The sequence below is a fragment of the Manacus vitellinus genome, unplaced genomic scaffold, assembly GCF_001715985.3.
Source record: "Manacus vitellinus isolate BGI_N305 unplaced genomic scaffold, ASM171598v3 scaffold_5_pilon, whole genome shotgun sequence".
Lineage (NCBI taxonomy): Eukaryota > Metazoa > Chordata > Aves > Passeriformes > Pipridae > Manacus > Manacus vitellinus.
The window spans coordinates 7,254,830-7,274,673 of record NW_021940682.1 but is presented as its reverse complement, the minus strand read 5'-3'; the positions used below and the strand labels follow the sequence as shown (position 1 = coordinate 7,274,673).

Genomic DNA, 19,844 nt, shown 5'->3' with positions numbered 1-19,844 from the left:
CAGTAGGTCTTCCTCTCATTAGCTGCATTTGGATAAGGTAACATTTGTTGGTTTTCACTTCTCTGTTTATAGGTATTTATAGTGAATTTGCACAAATTGTTGAGATTGGGGCTAGAGAAGGGGAGAGTGAAGGAGGGACAGGTGGATGTTCTTTTTTTTTTTTAGGGGACAGAAATTAAATTGCTGGTGGGGAATAGGCATTAGAATCTCCAGTGTGTAGATCCTGGACCAACATTTTTGTTTCCTTTACAGATACAAAAAAGCAGAGGAACGAGATCCTCTTATAGCAGCAATGCAAATTTTTTTGCCTCGGATTCAGCAGCAGATGATCCAGCTTCTGCCTGATAACTCCCATTACTCTGTACTGCTTCAGAAACAGATCTTAAAAATCTTCTATGCTCTTGTTCAGGTTGGCATCTGTGTAAAGGAAAAAGCAAAACTTTTACTTTGCTGGGCACAGTGACCCCTTTCAGTACACTCAGAGGTGGGATTGAATAAGAATAGCCATTTAGATGGGCAAAGTCATGTACAATAAACAGCTGTTATAGAAATACAATATTTATAGATTTTTCTACTTAAAAACTGGTCACATGATCTCCCAGATTAAATTTTAATGAGTGTAGGTAATTCTGCACATCCTATCTGTAATCTTACTGGAGAAATGTCCTATTTTTATAAAATTGCACATAACCTGATATGAACTGTATAGGTATCTACACTGTGTGATTGGCCTCTGAAAGTGTCAGTAATGGATATTGTGGTGTAATTGTCAAATACTGCACTTCAGTAGGTGGCATTTCTCATTATGTTCTGAAGATCAGATGGATAATATTTATTGAAGGACATGCAATTTGGAGAGATGACTTTGGCTTTTACAGTGATGAGCTTGGTGAGGGAGTACTTTTAGGGAATCAGAAACAAAACCATATCCTACATAAGGAGCAGCTGGAAAATTCTTACTGGGGGTTAAAAAGTTAAAATAATTTGTTATTATAGGGGGGGAGGTTTAAAAATATACCAGTATCCTGTTTTCTTCTCAATAACTTGCCTGAATATTGTCACTTGCTTGGGTATTGTAGAGAAGTAAAGATTTATTAGATAGTAGCGAGGTAGTAATAAGGAGCACATTGGGTTTACTAAAATGCTATTGGTTTGCCCAAACCCCATAATAGAGACACTGCTTGGTCCCTAAAAGGTAGCTGGGCTGTTGTGAAGAAGAGAAAGGAGCGAAAAGGATTGGCAAGTTCTCAGATCAAGGAACTTTCCTTAAATCATGTCTGCTCAGAAATTCCTCTCTAAATTGTACCAAGAAGGATGCAATTAAAGTATTATTGATAGCTAACCTAATTAGTTTTAATTTTACTTAAAACCTCATCTTCCTCAGAATGTAACTACTGTAGAAAGAGCTACCTTTTACAGGGAAAAATAGTATTTCATACCTGTGGGGTTTTTTTCTTATTTCAGTATGCACTGCCACTCCAGTTGGTGAATAACCAGACTATGACTCAGTGGATGGAGATCTTCCGGACTATCATTGATAGAAATGTACCTCTGGTAAGTGTTAGCTTTATAAAGACCTCTGATACTTGTTGTGTTGCCATTTGAGGAGCAATCAGTGTGAGTATTTTCTAAGTGTTCTTTCTTTAAGATACTTTTTTGAGATTCTTGTCCTTAGAATAAGTCGTATTTCTGACAGAATTGCAAGCAAGGTCATGTAAGCTCTCAGAATTTCATTGTCTGAGATAGAGACACAATGAAAACTTAAATCTGGAGTATTTTGCAACTTTCCAAGTTTCTCTCAAACAAAAATCAAAAGCTCATCACAAACCCGTAATTTGTCTCTGTTCTTCATTTTATTTCATCCATGATTCATATTTCCCAAAGAACGAGATAAAATTAGTAACTAAATTCTTGTTTGTGTGTTTACAGCATTAGCTGGCATTTCCTAAGTTTTCTAGAAAATTATTTTACAACCTTAACTTTCTTGTAACAGCTTTTGCATTAGTATGTGGTTAGAGTGTGTATATATTCGGAGTTAGTATCATGCTTGATTTTTAAACCAGAGTGCATGTATTATTCAAGCATATCTGAGAGTTTTCATCTTTTAAATATGCATTATTTTGAAAATTAAAGCACAGGCATTGTGCAGGTGTAGCACATATACGTTATATTGGCTAATTAAGGTAATTGAGAGGTCCTGAATGTTACATAATTGTTAACAGAACCAAAGCTTTAGTCGATACTGTGCCTTTACATTAGTTTACTCATCAAGGAATGTTTAAAGCATAGTTGATCTCAATAAATCACATTGCTAATTTAAAACAAGTGTATTTATTTGTAGGAGACTTTGCAAATTGATGAAGATGATAGACCGGAGCTGGTGTGGTGGAAGTGCAAGAAGTGGGCATTGCACATTGTAGCTCGTCTCTTTGAACGGTAACAAACTAACAAACCTATTAAAACCTTTGGGTTACAAACCTGTACCCTTACTTGCAGTGCAATTAGACAACACAGTTTAATCAATTTAACAGCACATGGTCACTGAAGAGGTTTTCCTGCTGCTGTCCTTTGCCTTGCACTGGCACAGCCACTGTTCTGAGCTCTGAGTGAAATGATTTGACTCTCTAAGATGGCAAGAAACTCGCCTCACAGGAAAAGTAAATCGATCAATCAATCTATTTTACCATATCCAGCTACAAGTGTTTATATTTTCAAATATATAGGCAGGGGAAGATTTGAAAAGAAATCCATAAACATGTAAGTTACAAAACTTGTGACAAAAGGTCAGTGATAGTTACTTGACTGTAATATTGTACCTTATGATAATTTAAGGAAAGAAAAGGAAAGTGGGGCATTGTAGAGAAATGATGACTTGGAAGGAACCTGTGGGAAAGGTTTCCTTTGCTGATGCAGGGTCCTCTGTGGTTTAGAAAGTACTGTGTTTTCCTGACACAAGGGACTTCTCACAATGTAAATATCTGTGTCCTTTTCTTCCTAAAGGTATGGAAGTCCTGGAAATGTAACTAAAGAGTACTTTGAATTCTCAGACTTCTTTTTAAAAACCTACGCTGTGGGCATACAACAGGTAAGCACAGTTCATTTTATGAATTGCATCATTTTGGCTAAAGAAATGTGTTACTTTTTAACAGTGCACTTGTCTCAAAGTTCATTCATTAAACAAAACTGAAGAGAGTCAGGCAGGTTTTCCTTTTAGAGACTGAGAAGTTCTTTAGAACTTGGTGCCATACAACTGAGGTATAATAACACAAATTTTCAGCAATTTTAAAACCTCTGCAGGAAAATTCTCAGAAAAGGTGAGTGCTGATGAGATGCTGTTATCATCATGAATAAACATTCTTGATATAGCTGAGAGAAGAACTTGATGCAGAGGTCTCACTTCATAGAACGGTGTATTTTTAGGCCAGTTTTTACTAAGTGCTTTTGCTGCAAACTACTTAGGCTTGGTAATCCAGTGATACTGTTTTATTTCAGGAAGATACAAGCAGATTAGAAGATTTCTGGAGAACAGCAATGAAAGTTATTTTATACCTGGAAAGCATATTATATGAAAATATACCATAAATTCACAGTTTCCAAGGAAATTATTTTTGTTGGGGAGCGCTAATTATTTGTGAGTAACATGGTGTGTGGAGACACTTAAGTTCTGATGAAGTTGCATAGAAGAGAGGCAGTTCCTTGCAGAGTTTTCTGTGTTTCTCTGCCAGCTCAACTGTGAGCTGGGAGACCCTGGGAGCACAGGCTTCCAGCATTTCCCTGTTTGTGGTAGAATGGCTACAGATACTGGGTTCTTGAAAGCCTAAGAGTGCTGGCTCCCAAGCTCAGATGTTTTTGGCCCAGCTTCTGTTTGTCATTCAGCCTGCCATATGCTGGATGACTGGGAGCAGTAGTTCCCATGCCTTTGGCTCACTAAAGCTCTTGACTGTCCAGGCTTATGCGTTAGATATTCAAAACACACCCCTAAGAAGCCAAGAGCATGCAGAACACTCTCCTGCTAGGGATTTTCTTTGGTCTGTAAACCTCGAAAAACACCCAGGAATGCACTTTTTCAAGTGACAAGTGTTTGGATAATTCATATTTCCAGAATATGTGGCTCCTTAGCATGCTGCCAGATGAAATATCCTTGACATGATATCTGCAGGCTTCTTACAGTTTAAATTTGTGGTGTCTTTGATGCAGGGTGCCAGGCTGTTGTTGTCACTTGAAGTCAAATTTAAACTAGATTTCAAAACACCAGGGTTGTCTGCAAAACAAAATTGCTTTTCTCCATCCAGTTTGACATCAGAATAGTTTATCCATTAGTAAGAACTAAGAAGAGGAATGGTTGTGGTAAGGCCGTGAATTTAATGAAAAGGGAAAGAGCCTGATATCTATTCTAAATTCCCTGCAGTGTCACTCCTGAGCGGACAAGTGGACTCCTATGGGCAGTTATAATTTGAAATACCTAAAGTTTGTAAAGGTATTAAGCTGTCTTGCCGAAGGGACAGTTTAGCTTTCAAGATAAGTGGACTGGATGATCTGCACATTTCTTCAGTTTCTGGTTCTTAAATGGTGATTTGTCACATTTCCTTGCAGAGTTAGTAAGAATTCTGTTGTGAATATTACATTACTAAGCCTTCGTTACTTATTCATCGGTTGTTAAGTGCTGACACTTTACTCGAGTCTGTATAAGATATAGACAATTCTTGTCCAAGAAGAGTGTCATATCAAAGACTTAAGGTCAGACTTAGTATTCCTAATGAGGAACTGTATGCAAAATAAAATTTATTAAAATGTTCTAAAGAATTATGAAGCAGAATTGTTCTGCTGGAACTAAGTGACTCAATATTTTGTTATGCATTGCCCTTGATTTTTATTGTTGTTCCTTTACATGCCAGTTCTTTACACCTACTAATAATTCATCTGCCATTAATGCAGATTAGTGGCTTTGAACCATGGGGTCTTCTTAGTAGAGCAGACTTTTATATTAAGGAAGCTTTATGTGACAGAGTTTGTAATAGCATGCTAGTTGATTCTGTCTGGTTGTATAGGTAACTGAAGTTAAGAGTTTTGCATCTTTTCTGATTCACAGATTTAGATGAACCTATTTTTCTTTCCTAATTCAGTATTTCTATTCTTATCACTGTTCTTCCAAAGTAATTTGTCTTCTTTAGGAGTCTGTCCTTAAATATGAACACAGACACCACTTAGCAGATATATAAGCCACCAGTTTGAAAATGTCACTGTGCCTTTTCCTTATCTATTCCAGATTTTGCTGAGGCCTCTGTAAACTGAGCCTCTGAATATTAAAATATATCTTTTGTTTATAATCACAATTGATCACATGGTAGGGCTAGTAGTAAAGGTGGACATGTACATAAATGTTTGCAGGATTAGAACCTTGATATTCAAATCATTTATGACTTTTGGGTCAAAGGCATAATAGTGATTTCTAACTCCAGAACCTCTGCTATAAAACTAATTTATCTGTTCATGTATATTCACTGAAGAGATGCACTGGATATCTATGCATGAGACAGAATTTTCAGTCTTAATTTAAAATATCAATTTGTCATTTCTTTAGGTTCTATTAAGAATCTTAGACCAGTACAGGCAAAAAGACTATGTTGCACCACGTGTTCTTCAGCAAACGTTAAATTATCTGAACCAAGGGGTTATTCACTCTGTAACATGGAAGCAAATGAAGCCACACATACAGGTCAGTGCATAAAAACCAGTCATAAACACTGCATGTCAGAGGGATTATTAAAAAAAAAACCAAAACCAACTCCCCTACCCCCAGTTTTGCAGTTTTATACAAGGTTTTCTGAATCATTCGGCAACTGATTTGGAAAAAAACCAAACATTCATGTAGAAATGCTTTTTTTTTTTCCAATATTACAACTACCTTTTATTGCAGGTACTGTTAACTCAATCAAAGATTCTGTTCCATAAGTTCTTTATTTTTATTTTTGAAGTCTACTAGACAGTCATAATGTTCTGCCTTTTATTAGTTGCTAATTGTCTATAGATTTGGGAAATTCACATTTGATCATAGTGCAAAGATAGTGCACAAAGAAAACATTGACCCAAAGGAGCTGAAGTCTGTTTTAAGGATGTGTTTCATAAGTGAACTAAGAACAAATGTAAAGTGATTTCCTGCTCTTATTTTTTCATATCATAAGCTCCCCTGTTGTAGCTCATTAATTCCGTGACTGTTAAGAGAAAGAATTCTGAAATCTCTTCTCACGCTAAGTATTGCATTGGTAAGATCCTTCTGCAGAATGCAATGTTCTGCTGTTTATAGACTATGTCCTGAAGTATTATTTTGTGTGTGGTACTGTATTATTGTAAAGATAGATTATGTAATTACTGCTGCTGTCTGGGACTGTTGCAAAAGGAAATTACCTATAATACTGTAAGTTTGTTTCTGTTAGACAAAATAGAAGAGCACTGCTTAAAGGAATATTGCTTTTCAAAAAAGTAGGTAATAAAGTAGTGCATGGTGGAGGGAAGCTGTACTGGAGTTTGATTTTGTGTGTACTTATGTGTATTTGACTTTTCTAAAATTAGAGTATAACAGAAGAGGTGATATTCTCTCTAATGTGCTACAAAGATGAGGATGAAGAGCTCTGGCAAGAGGATCCATATGAATATATCCGCATGAAATTTGGTAATTTAGCATTTTTAGCATTTTCTTTAGGTATTTTTTCCTTTCCTCATAGTTGTAACTATAGTTCCAACCATCCACATGCCTGCTGTAATGGCTCTGTCTTCACCACCAGTGTCCTGAACAATAGGAAGAAGAAAACAAAACCAAAATCTCACCAGTGTGTAGTTAAAAGCAGATGGCAGATCAAGCGAGTTTGGACCATTTGGCTGGTAGCTTTAAATGATTCTCTCAACATTTGTTTCTTCTTCACATGTGCTTGGAGCAGCTCAAATAGACTGGCTTGCTCACTTGTTAATGCCAGTTTCAGAGTCCTGGATTGCAGATGTGCCAGCTGTCTGCAAGTCCTTGCAGCTCTCACTTTGACCAGAAGAGGCCTGACTTGCTCTTTGTCTGTTGAAAATTGTCAATGCCTTCAGCATTTTTTTGCCAATTTTTATTAGTGGATTGTAAGATAATTAGATATATGTGTTCTTTCAAAAGACTCGGTGCAAAATCTTGGGAATATCACACAGAGCCATATTATGAATAATTACTTCTATTAAAAGAGTCATGTCATTGAAAAAGAGAAGGGTATTTTAAAAATACAGCAATTCTAGCTGGAAAACTCCTGCAAACCAGGCACCATAGAGATATATATGTAGCATTGGGAATTTTTAATTAGTTGATTTGGGATTAGCATATGTGGAAACAGTTTAAATATTCATAGAATAATTAAAAAAGCTTGGAGAGTTGTTATGCAACAAATTAATTACAATATAACATTGATCACGGTGGTACAAATACATCACTGATTTTTGGTGTGTGAATTCAGTTCTTTCTGTGCAAAGAGTGAATCTTATTTTTATACATAGCTGAGGAAGTTAAATGCAGATTTAAATTGTATCGTGGAAGGCAAAAAAACCCCCAAGTATCAAAGTACATTAAATGGAAAGTTAGTGAGGCACTTTTTGGCTTGAAACAAGAATTCCAGTAGTCTGGTAGCTTTTCTTAATGATGTTTTATCTTCAAGTTTTCAGGAAAAGTTATTGTGTAATTTTAGTCACATTTTAAGATTACATTTTTAGATCTTTTAGTTTAATTTGTGTAGGGATATTTGGATTAGAGTATGTTTGCAGCACAGATATCTTTTCCAAGATATAAATTGTATTTTCAGTATGATTAAAGGAGGTTTACTTGTAATGAATGAAGCTAAAAAGCTTCAACTTTCAGCAGATATAAAACTACCCCAGATCCAAGTAGTTTTACATACAAAAGGTTTCCCATGAGGTTTTAATAAAATCAAGCCAAAAATGTGTACATATGGTATACAGATGGTACTGGAATGTACTGTTGCTTTTTCTATAAGGGCTGTAATTAAAAAAAGAGACAGGATTTTTCATCCCTTATATACATGGTCTCAGAAGAGTTAATGAATAAATAACATATTCTTAATAAAGGGAATGATGAGTGGCAGTAGATTTGGAAGGCAATAAGTAAATGCTTTTATAAGCTATGTGACATAAGCTTGGGTCTGACTCTAACTGTGAAGTGAAAGCAACCATGTCAATAGTTTTGAGGTTATATATTCACCTGAATTTGTAATATCTCAAAAACAAGATGGTCTATAAAAAATTCATTACTCAGAAAAGAAAATTTTTTTGTTATGCTTTTTCCCCTCCAATTTTTTAGATGTATTTGAGGATTATGCATCCACTACAACAGCAGCACAGAATCTCCTTTATACTGCTGCAAAGAAGAGAAAAGAGGTATGAAACTGGATACTTTCATTTATTTGGATTTTCCTTATAATGTTATTTTTCCCTTAAATTTGAAGATGCTACAAGAAGTTAGTCTTGAAAAATCTACTTGATAATACGTAATCAAATGTTTCCTGGCTGAATGCTATTAATTTTGGGAGAATTAAAATATGTGTGTATATATTTAAATAAATGGATTCCTCTTGCAGCTTTAAAATTAATCTACCAGATACAAACTGAGTTGAAATAGATGTACTGGAATAGATTTTTTCCCAAGTTTACAGACAGCTTCTGTCATGGCTGTTCTGAGCATCACAAACTGTAGCAGGGGAAAAAGTGAACATGATCCTTATTAATTTTCACTGATGCTATTTAAAATCCTGTTGACAGCAATGAAATTAGCAAGAGTGAAACCCATTTCATGCATTTACTTTTTAATGAGGACATAACTGTTCTGTAGAACTTTCTATATTTACAGTGATCTATCTGTGCAAAAGTACCCAGGCAAGTCCTGGAAGGCACATGCCAGTTTGCTGTATTGGCAAGTGTTTTTCTGGGTACTGTTTTAACATCCAGTAAACAGAGAGCTCCATTTCCATATGGGTTTTCAAAGAAGAACATAGTCTTATGTCAAGTAGAATATGACCTTTTACTTCTTTGCTATCAAAACAGTTCTTGCCCACTGACCTTCCTTCTCGTTTTCATGATTGGCATTGAGACCATCAAAATTTCGTAATCTGGGAAAAGGACATAATGGGCGTGGAAAGTATATTCAACGGTTGGTTTTGCCAAGAAACCTTTGTAAGTCTAGTCAACTTCAGAAGCCACTGCCAAAATCAGTAGATCAAAATAAGTTTTGAGGTTTTAATCTGCTCTTCTTGAATATATTTATTTAATATATATGTGTGCGACAAGCCAGAAAAGAAGTTAAAGGAAAAAGAATGGGTTAGGTACAGTTTGAGCCTCTTGCTTTTTCATCGCCTTTTTTGATTTACCTCAGGACAATAACAAAAATACCTTATTTACTAGTAGTAATGTGAAATTTCAAGGAGATTAATTTTGACGAGTTTGACTAAAAAGATGAAAAAGAAGCCTTCTAAATTTTAACTGTGGAAAGATGCTACACACAGTACCTCACAGTTGCTTTGGCCAAGATAAAATTTATTAAGAATGTCATGTGAATTTTTTAACTTAAAAAATGCTATTGAAATAATTTGACAAAAAGAGGTTATGTGTTTTCTGTTCTGCATAGGTGTTACCAAAAATGATGGCATATTGCTACCAGATTCTGACAGAGCCAAACATTGATCCAAGGAAAAAAGATGGAGCTTTGCATGTTATAGGATCCCTAGCAGATATTTTACTGAAGGTAGGTGGGTAAAGAAGTGAACAAGGTTGACAATTCTTACTATCAATAGTGATTTTAAAATAGAAGAGTCTTAGTTTTTAAAGTATGACTAGCCCTTAGCCATATTTATAAAATCTGTAGAGAGATTTCACTGTGCAATCAGAATATTAGGGTTTGTTTATTTAAAAATATTAACATTCTTTCCTGGGTTTTATATTCCCATTTTGTACACAGATTTTTGTTCTCAAGTTTTTCCAAAGCTCTATTTGCTATAGAACAGTCTCTTGGTCCTCTTCTGCTTTAGTAGTAAAATGGAAGTGTTAAAAAAGCAAACATGCATTCCATCAGTAACATTGCCTGTGATTCTTTATCCAATTCCCCAACAGCCTGCGCTGTTGTGGGCGTCTTCTGGTTCCAGAAAAAGGTTTACTTCACATGTTGCAGGAGTGTTTTGTCTAGCTTTCCAACTTTCTTACTCTGCAGTGTGTGACTCTAAGTCTTGTTTCATCAGCCAGTTAGGAGTTCTGAAAATAACTGTGAAGAACACAGAGCCTTCCTCCATTTTTTTTTTTTATAGTCACCTTCAGAATTTTGAGTGTTTTTCTGGAATCTGAATACAAATTTAATCCACACTGTTGCTCTCTAATTAACATGGATTACAGTTTCCCTTATGTTTTTGTAGATGGTGGAGTCCAAAGTAAACCCTTGTTCCATGTCAAAAGAACTGCCAAAAGTTTATCACTTTTAGCATGAGAATGGAGACTTCTTTTTAGAAGTAGTTTATTGTATTTTATGTGAGTTGTCTCTCTGTGCAGGATGTGTCTTCATATCACAAGCAACATCTTACCAACATTCACTGTCTGTTTTTTTACCAATGTACCAGTCTATGATCTGATCTTAATTCCTGAAACATCAGTAACTTTTAAAGAATTTTTGTAGATTATGTTGGGTTGTAGATGCCCTCCCTCACACTGGAGCATAATAGTGAAAGAGGAAGATATTGTTTGTGTTATGAGGAGACTTTCATATTGACTGAGGGTTTCTAAATCTATTTGTCTCTTTCCTGAGGGAAAAAAGGTTATTCCAGTATTCTACTCCTATTTGAAATTTTCAGTCTTGGAACATGAGGCTATAATATACTTTATAAAAGTTTAATAATCTCCAAACACTGCAGACTCCGTTCAGATCTGAATTTCTTGTATTTGGAATTTGGCACATTGAAAAATTCCGTCAGCTGTTTCTGCATAAAATATTGGATTCATAAATGTTTTCTGGCTGTTGAGTTGACTGAGATACAGGTTGTAAGGAGCTTGTAGACACAATGACCCTGCCTTGGCCACCTGGCTCTCCACACAACTTCACTTGAATGCACACAAACTTCTGACCTGTGTGCACAAGGGAGAATTCTTTCCCCTTCTCTCTGATTTTTCTCTGCTCAGTTCTTCATCCACCTCTGTGATGGTTTGGGGAATCAGTATGGGAAAAAATGATGTATACACTGGTAAAATAAAGTCTGATTCCCTAAGATACGTGTTGTATTGAATGTCCCATTTCACCCACCTCCTGTCTTAGTCAGTGAATCATTCCTTTAGGTGGTAACACCCCAACATTTATCTTTTCTAGTATTCCAGGGCTATAAGGAAAGTCCCAAATCTCCATGCTGGTAGTTCTAGCTCCCTGTGAATATCTTGGGATTTTCCAAGGTTGAAATAATGAAGGATAACTCATCAAATATCCTTCTCTAACTAAGGAGATTTTTGTCACAAAGGAATTATCTTTGCCCATTAATAAACATGAAAAAAGATGTTATTTTTTTGTTGTTGTAATGTGCAAAATAATTAGTTTTGATGCTTATAGTAACCGTAGGTCATTTGAAAACTCAGATCTGTTTCATATTAAGTTTATATTTATCTTCAGGTATGTATACACTCCTTTGTAGGAAGAATGGAAGTACTAGGTTATTTATCTTGAATAATTTTAAAGAAAAATCAGCTAGAATCAATTGCCTTAAATAAAATGAAAATTCCTGTTTACAGTATTGTAATGAATAATGTAGAGTTGAATATTATATATGTACAGTTCTTTTATTTATATGGCTTTGAACTTGCTATGCTTATGAGTTTGTCCTGTTCAAGGTATGAGATTCAGATCTCTGAGAGAGAATACCTTTATTATATAGACAAGTCATTTTATTTCCCATGGTTGATAGTTGAAATGAATTACTGGCTAGGATGAAGTATGTAAAAGGAATGGTCTCCAAAATTAATTTTTGCTTATACCAACAGAAGAGCGTTTTCAAGGACCAGATGGAGCTGATGTTACAGAATCATGTATTTCCCTTATTCATGTCTAACCTGGGGTACCTCAGAGCTAGAGTAAGTTCACCTCTTACATCAATTTTGGTATTTTCCGTGATTCCTTCCTTTGCAGTTTGATTTCATTCTGAATGTTAATGAAAGAAATAAAGCAAAGACATAGTAAAATTTAAAATAAAACTGTCTTACAGTATTTTTTCATCATTTTGATTTAAAAAATGATTTTTCAGTTAAATCAATTGATGGAAAGTCTGTGATATATTGTTGTTTACTTCTTAAATCGAACTTGAGAAATTGAGCAGTGATTGTGGCCATTTTTCATTAGCAGATCTTAGTAACTAAAGTTGTTGAATGCCTGTGAAAAATAGGTTGAATTTCCACAGAGTAGATAACGTAGTGTAGCTTGAAGAAAATCCTCAGGTGCTGATACCAGCCATAAACAGTTAATTTTCTTGAATTCTTTCTGATTTTTCCCCTAGAAGGACCAAAACTATGAACGCAAATTATGTGCATGCTGAATTTATTGGAATTTGGGAAAGGATGACAAAGAACTACTTGAGTTACAGTAACAGCAAAAACTGTTACATTTGATGTATGAATACCCTGTAATTAAGGGAGTAAAAAAGCAATACATGGAAACAGAGAGATAGATAGTGTTGATTTTGAATCACTTAAAAAAATGCTTAAATATTGCAATAGTCCCTAACTCGCTTTTCTTTTTGTCTTGCAGTCCTGTTGGGTACTTCATTCATTCAGTGCTTTGAAATTTCACAATGAGTTAAACTTGAGGAATGCAGTAGAGTTGACAAAGAAGAGCCTGATTGAAGATAAGGAAATGCCTGTCAAAGTAGAAGCAGCCATAGCCCTTCAGACCTTAATAAGCAACCAAGAACAAGGTATGTGACAGTGATTTATCAGCTGTATACACTGATTTATTGATTTTTTCTTTTTTTGTAGAGATGTGGAGGTTGGTGCAGATTTATCTAAACATTTCTACCATCTAAAGGCATATATTTAAGAACATTTCATCATGTTTAGACAGCTTCACTTGCTGATTGGTTACTGTGCACATCACAGAATTCTAAATTCTAGTTTTTACAGCAAGTCTATGCACAAAAGAAGTTAGAATCAGCATGTTTCTTTTAACGAAGTAAATATCACCTGTCTTTGTGTGTATGTTTAAGAATGAATGCTGCCTATGTATGAGGGCAAGTATTCCCTCAAAACTGGATTTTAGCTGTAGATGACATTTCGTTATTGTACAATTTATTTACTTTGTCTACTAGTTAAGAACTGTAAAAGTACCTTGGATATGTTTTTTGGCTTTTTTTATTTCTTTATTCAAATTAATTTTTTTAATTTGAATTTTAATTATCTTGTTCAAGAGTAGTCAGTTACCTGGTAGTTTTGAGATACGGTGTATTTTTGTATATGGATAGTTGATTTCACCTGGTTTCAATTGGTTGTTTTAGCCAAGGAATATGTGAAGCCTTATGTGAGGCCAGTTATGCAGGAGCTCTTGCACATCATTAGAGAGACGGAGAATGATGATCTTACCAATGTAATCCAGAAGATGATCTGTGAGTACAGTCAGGAGGTGGCTACAATCGCTGTTGACATGACTCAACACCTGGTAAGAGACAATAGTCCAACAACAGTCCAGTCAGAAGCACGTGCCTAGTTTGGGAAACATTTAATGAACTTTGAAGTGCACACTGTTTAAAGTAATCTTTATAAGAGTCCACCTATAGTATTCACAGTATTTATGGTTTTCTTTACTCTGGGAAGCATCTTTAAAACCCATAGGTTTTTCAAAGATACTGAATTTTGTCACTGTTTTTAATGAGCCAAGCTCTAACCATTTAACATTTTGAAAGACTTAACATAGTCAGACTTCTAAAAAAAAAGAGATTTTAATTTTCTATGTTCCCCTTTCAGAAGTAAGGAGCATATTTTTCAGTACTGACATCTCTTAGAGATAAGGCATTGGTGCTGTTGCATTTGCTGTCTTGGCTTTGCATGACAAATTAGAAATGTGAGTTTGCTCTTGAATGTCAAGCTGGTTGGTTTTGTTCACAGGCTGAAATATTTGGTAAAGTACTTCAGAGTGAGGAATATGAGGAAGTAGAGGACAAAACAGTTATGGCCATGGGCATCTTGCACACAATTGACACAATCCTGACAGTTGTGGAAGATCACAAGGAGGTGAGATTTTCTTTCATACTTTTCTCCTATTCCACATGCCTTTTGGTCATGGCAACAAACATTTCCATGTATGTTGCATCACTTGACATGAACGTGCATTTACTGTAACAGGAATCAATCTGTGACAAATTTGAATTTAAAACCCAGTTTACTTTTGTGATTTCTTCATTGTTTAGCTCTCAACTTCAAGGGGAATCTATATCCTGAGGGTAACATTCTTAGCACTTTTTTGGGTAAACACTCCTTTGGAATGTGCTGATTTTGGCTGGGGTAGAGTTAATTTTCCTCACAGTGGCTAGTTGTATTACAGACTGTTAAAATAGAGTTTAGGGAGAAATGTTTTGCCTAAGACTGGTTTTTTACAATGGTGACCCGTATTTGTAGGTGATTTCTTGGATAGTATTCCTAGGAATTGGTGTCCCAGTTGTGGTGCAGTGTAAGTTTACATTTCACATATTCACGAAAAAAGAGATTCTTTCTGCAGCAGTGAGATCTTACTTGATAATAATTGTGATTTTTGATGCAGCATTTAAAAAATTATAAAAGCCTTTTGTAAGAACTTCTCCAACTGAATTAGTCAAATACATTTATTAAATTGCTGTATTTCTAATTTTTTTTAATTAACTGCTTTATGTTTTTATTTCAGATCACTCAACAGCTTGAGAGCATTTGTTTACAGATCATTGGCCTTGTTTTGCAGAAACATGTTATAGGTATGTGTTAGAGATAATTTTTAGGAAAACCATGAAGAATTTTTTTTTATGTAAAAACATGTAGATTAATTATTGCTACCTTCCAGAACAGAATTTCATCTGTGTGTGTACTTCTTTAAAGAATAAAAAAGGCAATAATTTTCAGTTATAATTTGTTTCTCCTGATCTCCTCTTGTACATTAGTCAGCTTGTTTGTCGTGTTTTGGAGGTCAAACTCAAAAGCAGAAGATGCAGTTCTGATTATAGTTCTAGCTAGTTATCTTAAAGGACTATGTCTACAATTACATTGGTCTGTTATGGACATGACCTGCAATTAAATTACTGCTTTATCAGTACCCTGCACTAAAGAGTTACACAGTTTTGTAATAAGGCCTATAAGAAAAAACAAAGGCTGAGAAAATAAAATATTTTTCAGTAATTGGTTAAAAGCATTGTCTTTGATGTGCTGGTGATATATTTTTTTGGTGTGTATTGATAGTGGAAAACTATGCATATTGCTGTAACTGTAGCCAACATGAGGCCTATCTGAAAGAGTCTTTTCCGACTTGTACTATTTTTCTGTGTATGATTTAGTTTCTAATTGCTGTATTCTAGTCATTATATGACTCAGGACTTGGTTTCAGATTTCAAGGTATTTGCAAGTTAAATTTATTTTTTAAAGCACTCTGCTTCAAATTGATTCTCTTTTACAGAGTTTTATGAAGAAATTCTCTCCTTGGCCTTCAGCTTAACATGCCAGATGATTTCACCTCAGATGTGGCAGCTTTTAGGTGTTCTGTATGAGGTTTTCCAACAGGATTGCTTTGAATACTTTGCAGGTACAATCCCTTCTGTTCTACTGATGTTTCCACTGTTTGAGAATTCATCTCCAAACCCCACCTTAATAAGGGTCGCTTCCATTTAGTGTCTTGGTTTAAAATGATCATGTATTTGAGTCATGCCCTGACCGTCTGTTGAGTGTGGGAGTTTAACAGGAGCATATTTAAGTAGGAGAAGCATGTTCAAATCTGTCAGTGTGATCAGTTATCGTAGGAGATCCTGAACTCAAAGAAAACTGAAATATCCAAAGTTAATGCGAAACTGCAAATTAATTAATTAAAATGTAGTCCTGTCCTAGTTCCTCTTCTGACAATGCACCCTGCGTGGTGCACTTTGTGAAGAATTCTAGAAAAGGCTTTTTCAGAGTTTGAATTTCCAGTGGTATCCAAGAATATAAGCCAGTGAATTCTGTTGTAGGACTACACCCTCACTGGTTAGCACTTGCAAGGATTCCTTTAACTTTTTTCTCTTTTGCTCTCCTTGTTCTGCAGATATGATGCCTCTCTTGCATAATTATGTGACCATTGACACTGATACTTTACTGTCTAACCCAAAACATTTAGAAATCATTTATACTATGTGTAAAAAGGTAAGGCTTCTAAATCTTACTGTTGTGCTTATCACTAGTACTTAACAAACAGTGACCTGAACATGCCAGGTGGTGGCCAGGCACTTCAGAACTAAGGGAATTTTGGTCTCAGCTCAGTTCTGAGCTGAGCACCTTCACACTTTTAAAGTGGCATGCTTTTAAAAAATTACATGCACAAATCTGTGTGGGAGAAAGTTGCTGTTCATCTTGACTCTCTTCTATGAACAGCTATTTTGGTAAGTAGAGGAATTAATGAAACCTGATTTCCTTGGGTTGTGTGTCTTGCAATTGGACTCCCTAGTTGTCAGCTAAGGTGTGAACTCACTTGAAGTTTTTCCTACACTTATCATGTTTCTCCTTTATACCGAGTCTCTCATGTATAATAAGGTATGAGATCATGCTGCAGTCCTTCTCTGATCTGGGGCATTATAGAGTGTTAGGCATCTAGCTACCTGCTGATTTTTAAGAAGCTTAGAGAATTTGAGTATGTTTGAGAATTCTGCTGCTTTGTCATGTTTTGATTGACACTGACCATGCTGTTGAGATGCACTGAGACAAAGCACTCAGTTTCACACGTGTGTGCCTGTACACAGAAGGATTGCATACATCTTGTTTTTAGTCAGAAACTAGCCTAGAAATAGGACTTCACTTCGCCAGGCTGTTGATCTGCCAGTGACTGTTAGAATTGAAGTGAAAAAATGGAAACAATGTGGGAAACATCAGTGATTCTTATAAGTAACATATATTTTTTAAAAAGAGAAAGTGAGGACATAGAAATAATATAACATTCTTAAAGAGCTGCAGCAATTTCTTCGACTTTTTAAAGTTCACCTTTAGCCACTTATCCTTGCTTATGTCCTGTGCATGAATAGATATGTATATGCTGTGTAGAGATTTTTTTGATGTATGCAGGTGCAGGAGGAGTTGCTGTCAGTGTTGTTGGTGATTAATACTGGTAAATTGTCATTCTGATTTTTAGGTACTAACAGGAGACGCAGGAGAAGATGCAGAGTGCCATGCAGCCAAACTCCTGGAAGTAATTGTTCTTCAATGCAAAGGACGGGGTATTGACCAGGTGATATATATTGAACAGGTTTTCTCTTTTACTGGTTCCAGTGATCCATCTATGGTTCCTGAGAAAAACAGTTGGAACTGGAGAATTTGAGGGAAATGTTAAGTGGAGAGAAATATGGAAATAAATAAATGAGCACATGAGAGTTTGTAAGGTTGTGGGTTTTGTTTTTGAGATGAGATATTAATGGGCATGACCAGAAAATAAATACAGACTGAATGAAAAGGATATAGTATGTTGTTCAGGGTTGTCTTTTTTTTGCTTTCTACTAATAGAATTTCCCTTTTGATGCAAAACACACGTAATTAAAACCATTGTGACTGAGAGTTTAACTATACATACCCAACTACTGTTGTTTCTCCAAGCCATAGGAACTTTTTGATGTTTTAAATTACTTAGTGCATTGCGTTTGGAAATGCAGATTTTTTTCTCGTGGCTGGATTGCGATTGCAGGGAAAAACAGTAACAATTTTCTAGAGTTTCTTAGAACACCCTTTTAGATAGTAGTCTTTTTTCTGTTAGGGGCTAAATTCTGGGCTTTATGTAATGAGCCTAAATTACTTTGATGTATCATATTTGATGTTACCACCAATGCAGTCCATGGACTTCGGTAATAAATTTTCAGTTAATTTTACTGAAACCAGTATAACTTTACTGATGTAAATCTGAAGTCATTGCAGATAAAAATGTTCCCTGAAAGTTTTTTCTTTCAAAGGAGATCTGGAAGAGTTTAAAGTGAATTCAATTCATTTGCATTGAAATAAGTGGGTGGTGGAAGGCTTCATTGAGCTGTACAACTCTGTGAATTGAAATGGTTGCACACTAAACTGAAACTCATAAACTGAAACTTTTATAATGCTTCCCAAATTTTTATTAAGTGTAAATCTGCACATTGAAATATATATGTGTTTAGTAGATATGTATTTCATTGTTTGGAAATTTGTGCATACTTGATTTTATCTGAATAAACTCACTCATTTCAAAACTTCTATAAGAAATCTAACATCACTTTTACATTATTTAGGAAAAACAGATTAGGTAATTTAGTTTTTAATGCCTGTTAGTTTTGAAATTGTTAGGAATCTTTATTTAAAGATTAGAATGTCTTCGAGTTCTTTTCTAAACCTTTTATACAGGCTAGAACAAATTCCACCAAATGGCCCCAAATATTCTCTTCTGTGCTCAGAATAACATTGCAGTTTTTAACTCAGAGAAGAGCTGATTTATAAGCATGTGATCAGAGGCTTAAAATGCTTTTATACTAGGAAGTGAATAGAATGTGTTCCTAGGTTATTATACCTGGATTTCAGTGAACTCTGGACATCAATTCTGATAAAAGTATTTTAAACTTTTGTATAATCTGGCAACAAGTATAATGACTGCTTTCTTTTTCTTTTTTTCCTTTTCTTCTCCTTCTTCTGCCCAGTGTATTCCACTCTTTGTGGAGGCTGTGCTGGAGCGATTAACCAGAGGAGTTAAAACAAGTGAGCTCCGTACCATGTGTCTTCAAGTTGCCATAGCTGCACTCTATTACAATCCTGACCTACTTCTGCACACCTTGGAGAACATCAGATTTCCACACAATCCTGAGCCCATCACTGCACAGTTCATAAACCAGTGGATGAATGACACAGACTGTTTTTTTGGGCAAGTATTGAGGGTTTTTTCAGAGTATTCAGAGGTTACCAGCAGGATTTCAGCAGCGTGTTAACTTTTTATCTGAAACACTAAATACATATTTTCTGTTCTATATTTTGTAAATTATTTTTAACTACTCCTTTTAGTGTTAAAAAACCATTACTCTGCTCAGTGAATCCCACACTGATGTTGATCCCTGTGAGTTATGCATGATCTCCTTGCATATTTATCACTGTGCCATTGATATACTGGCTGTTTGACATACTCCTTAACTTAAACTGCATTCCAGCCTCCCTTGAACATGTGTGTGCACTGCACTAGTGTGCACTTGGGCAGGAGCTGAACATTTGTAAAGTAAATGAAGGGGAACAAAGCCTGTCATCACATAGCAAAGTGTGCACTTGATGCTGAGCGGAGGTGAAGTCCAGTGCTTGACACTTAATGGTTGCTTCTCAGCTGAGATATGGAGTCTGTGAGATTCAAATGCACTTAAGGACAAAGCAGAGTCAGAAGGAGTTAACAGCTACCTCTCACCTTCCTGCTTGGAGTTCTGTTTTGTTATTGGAGGCTGACATCTGACTTCAGGTGTATGGATAGGCTTAGAATGTGCCTTCTCTTCTATGTGCAAAGCCTATGCCAACAGACTAAATGAAGAGTGTGATAGGAGTCATGCCATGGATAAGCACAGGCAGCTCCTGACCCATAGATACATACCCTCTTTTAGGTTGTCATTCTTTTC

General features: G+C 35.5%; 1 protein-coding gene across 1 annotated transcript in view; it reads left to right on the top strand.

The window, feature by feature from the left end:
* Nucleotides 1-19,844, top strand: part of IPO8 (importin 8) — a 48,565-nt gene that overhangs the window by 13,478 nt on the left and 15,243 nt on the right. Inside the window, exons 5-21 of the mRNA XM_029963479.1 lie at nucleotides 253-409; nucleotides 1,465-1,554; nucleotides 2,342-2,436; nucleotides 3,001-3,085; nucleotides 5,582-5,716; nucleotides 6,571-6,670; nucleotides 8,339-8,415; nucleotides 9,659-9,775; nucleotides 12,040-12,129; nucleotides 12,800-12,965; nucleotides 13,542-13,702; nucleotides 14,149-14,274; nucleotides 14,921-14,987; nucleotides 15,680-15,805; nucleotides 16,298-16,395; nucleotides 17,375-17,470; nucleotides 18,894-19,114. Coding sequence (XP_029819339.1) covers nucleotides 253-409; nucleotides 1,465-1,554; nucleotides 2,342-2,436; nucleotides 3,001-3,085; nucleotides 5,582-5,716; nucleotides 6,571-6,670; nucleotides 8,339-8,415; nucleotides 9,659-9,775; nucleotides 12,040-12,129; nucleotides 12,800-12,965; nucleotides 13,542-13,702; nucleotides 14,149-14,274; nucleotides 14,921-14,987; nucleotides 15,680-15,805; nucleotides 16,298-16,395; nucleotides 17,375-17,470; nucleotides 18,894-19,114 — 2,007 coding nt within the window. The remainder of the gene's footprint in view (nucleotides 1-252; nucleotides 410-1,464; nucleotides 1,555-2,341; nucleotides 2,437-3,000; nucleotides 3,086-5,581; nucleotides 5,717-6,570; nucleotides 6,671-8,338; nucleotides 8,416-9,658; nucleotides 9,776-12,039; nucleotides 12,130-12,799; nucleotides 12,966-13,541; nucleotides 13,703-14,148; nucleotides 14,275-14,920; nucleotides 14,988-15,679; nucleotides 15,806-16,297; nucleotides 16,396-17,374; nucleotides 17,471-18,893; nucleotides 19,115-19,844) is intronic.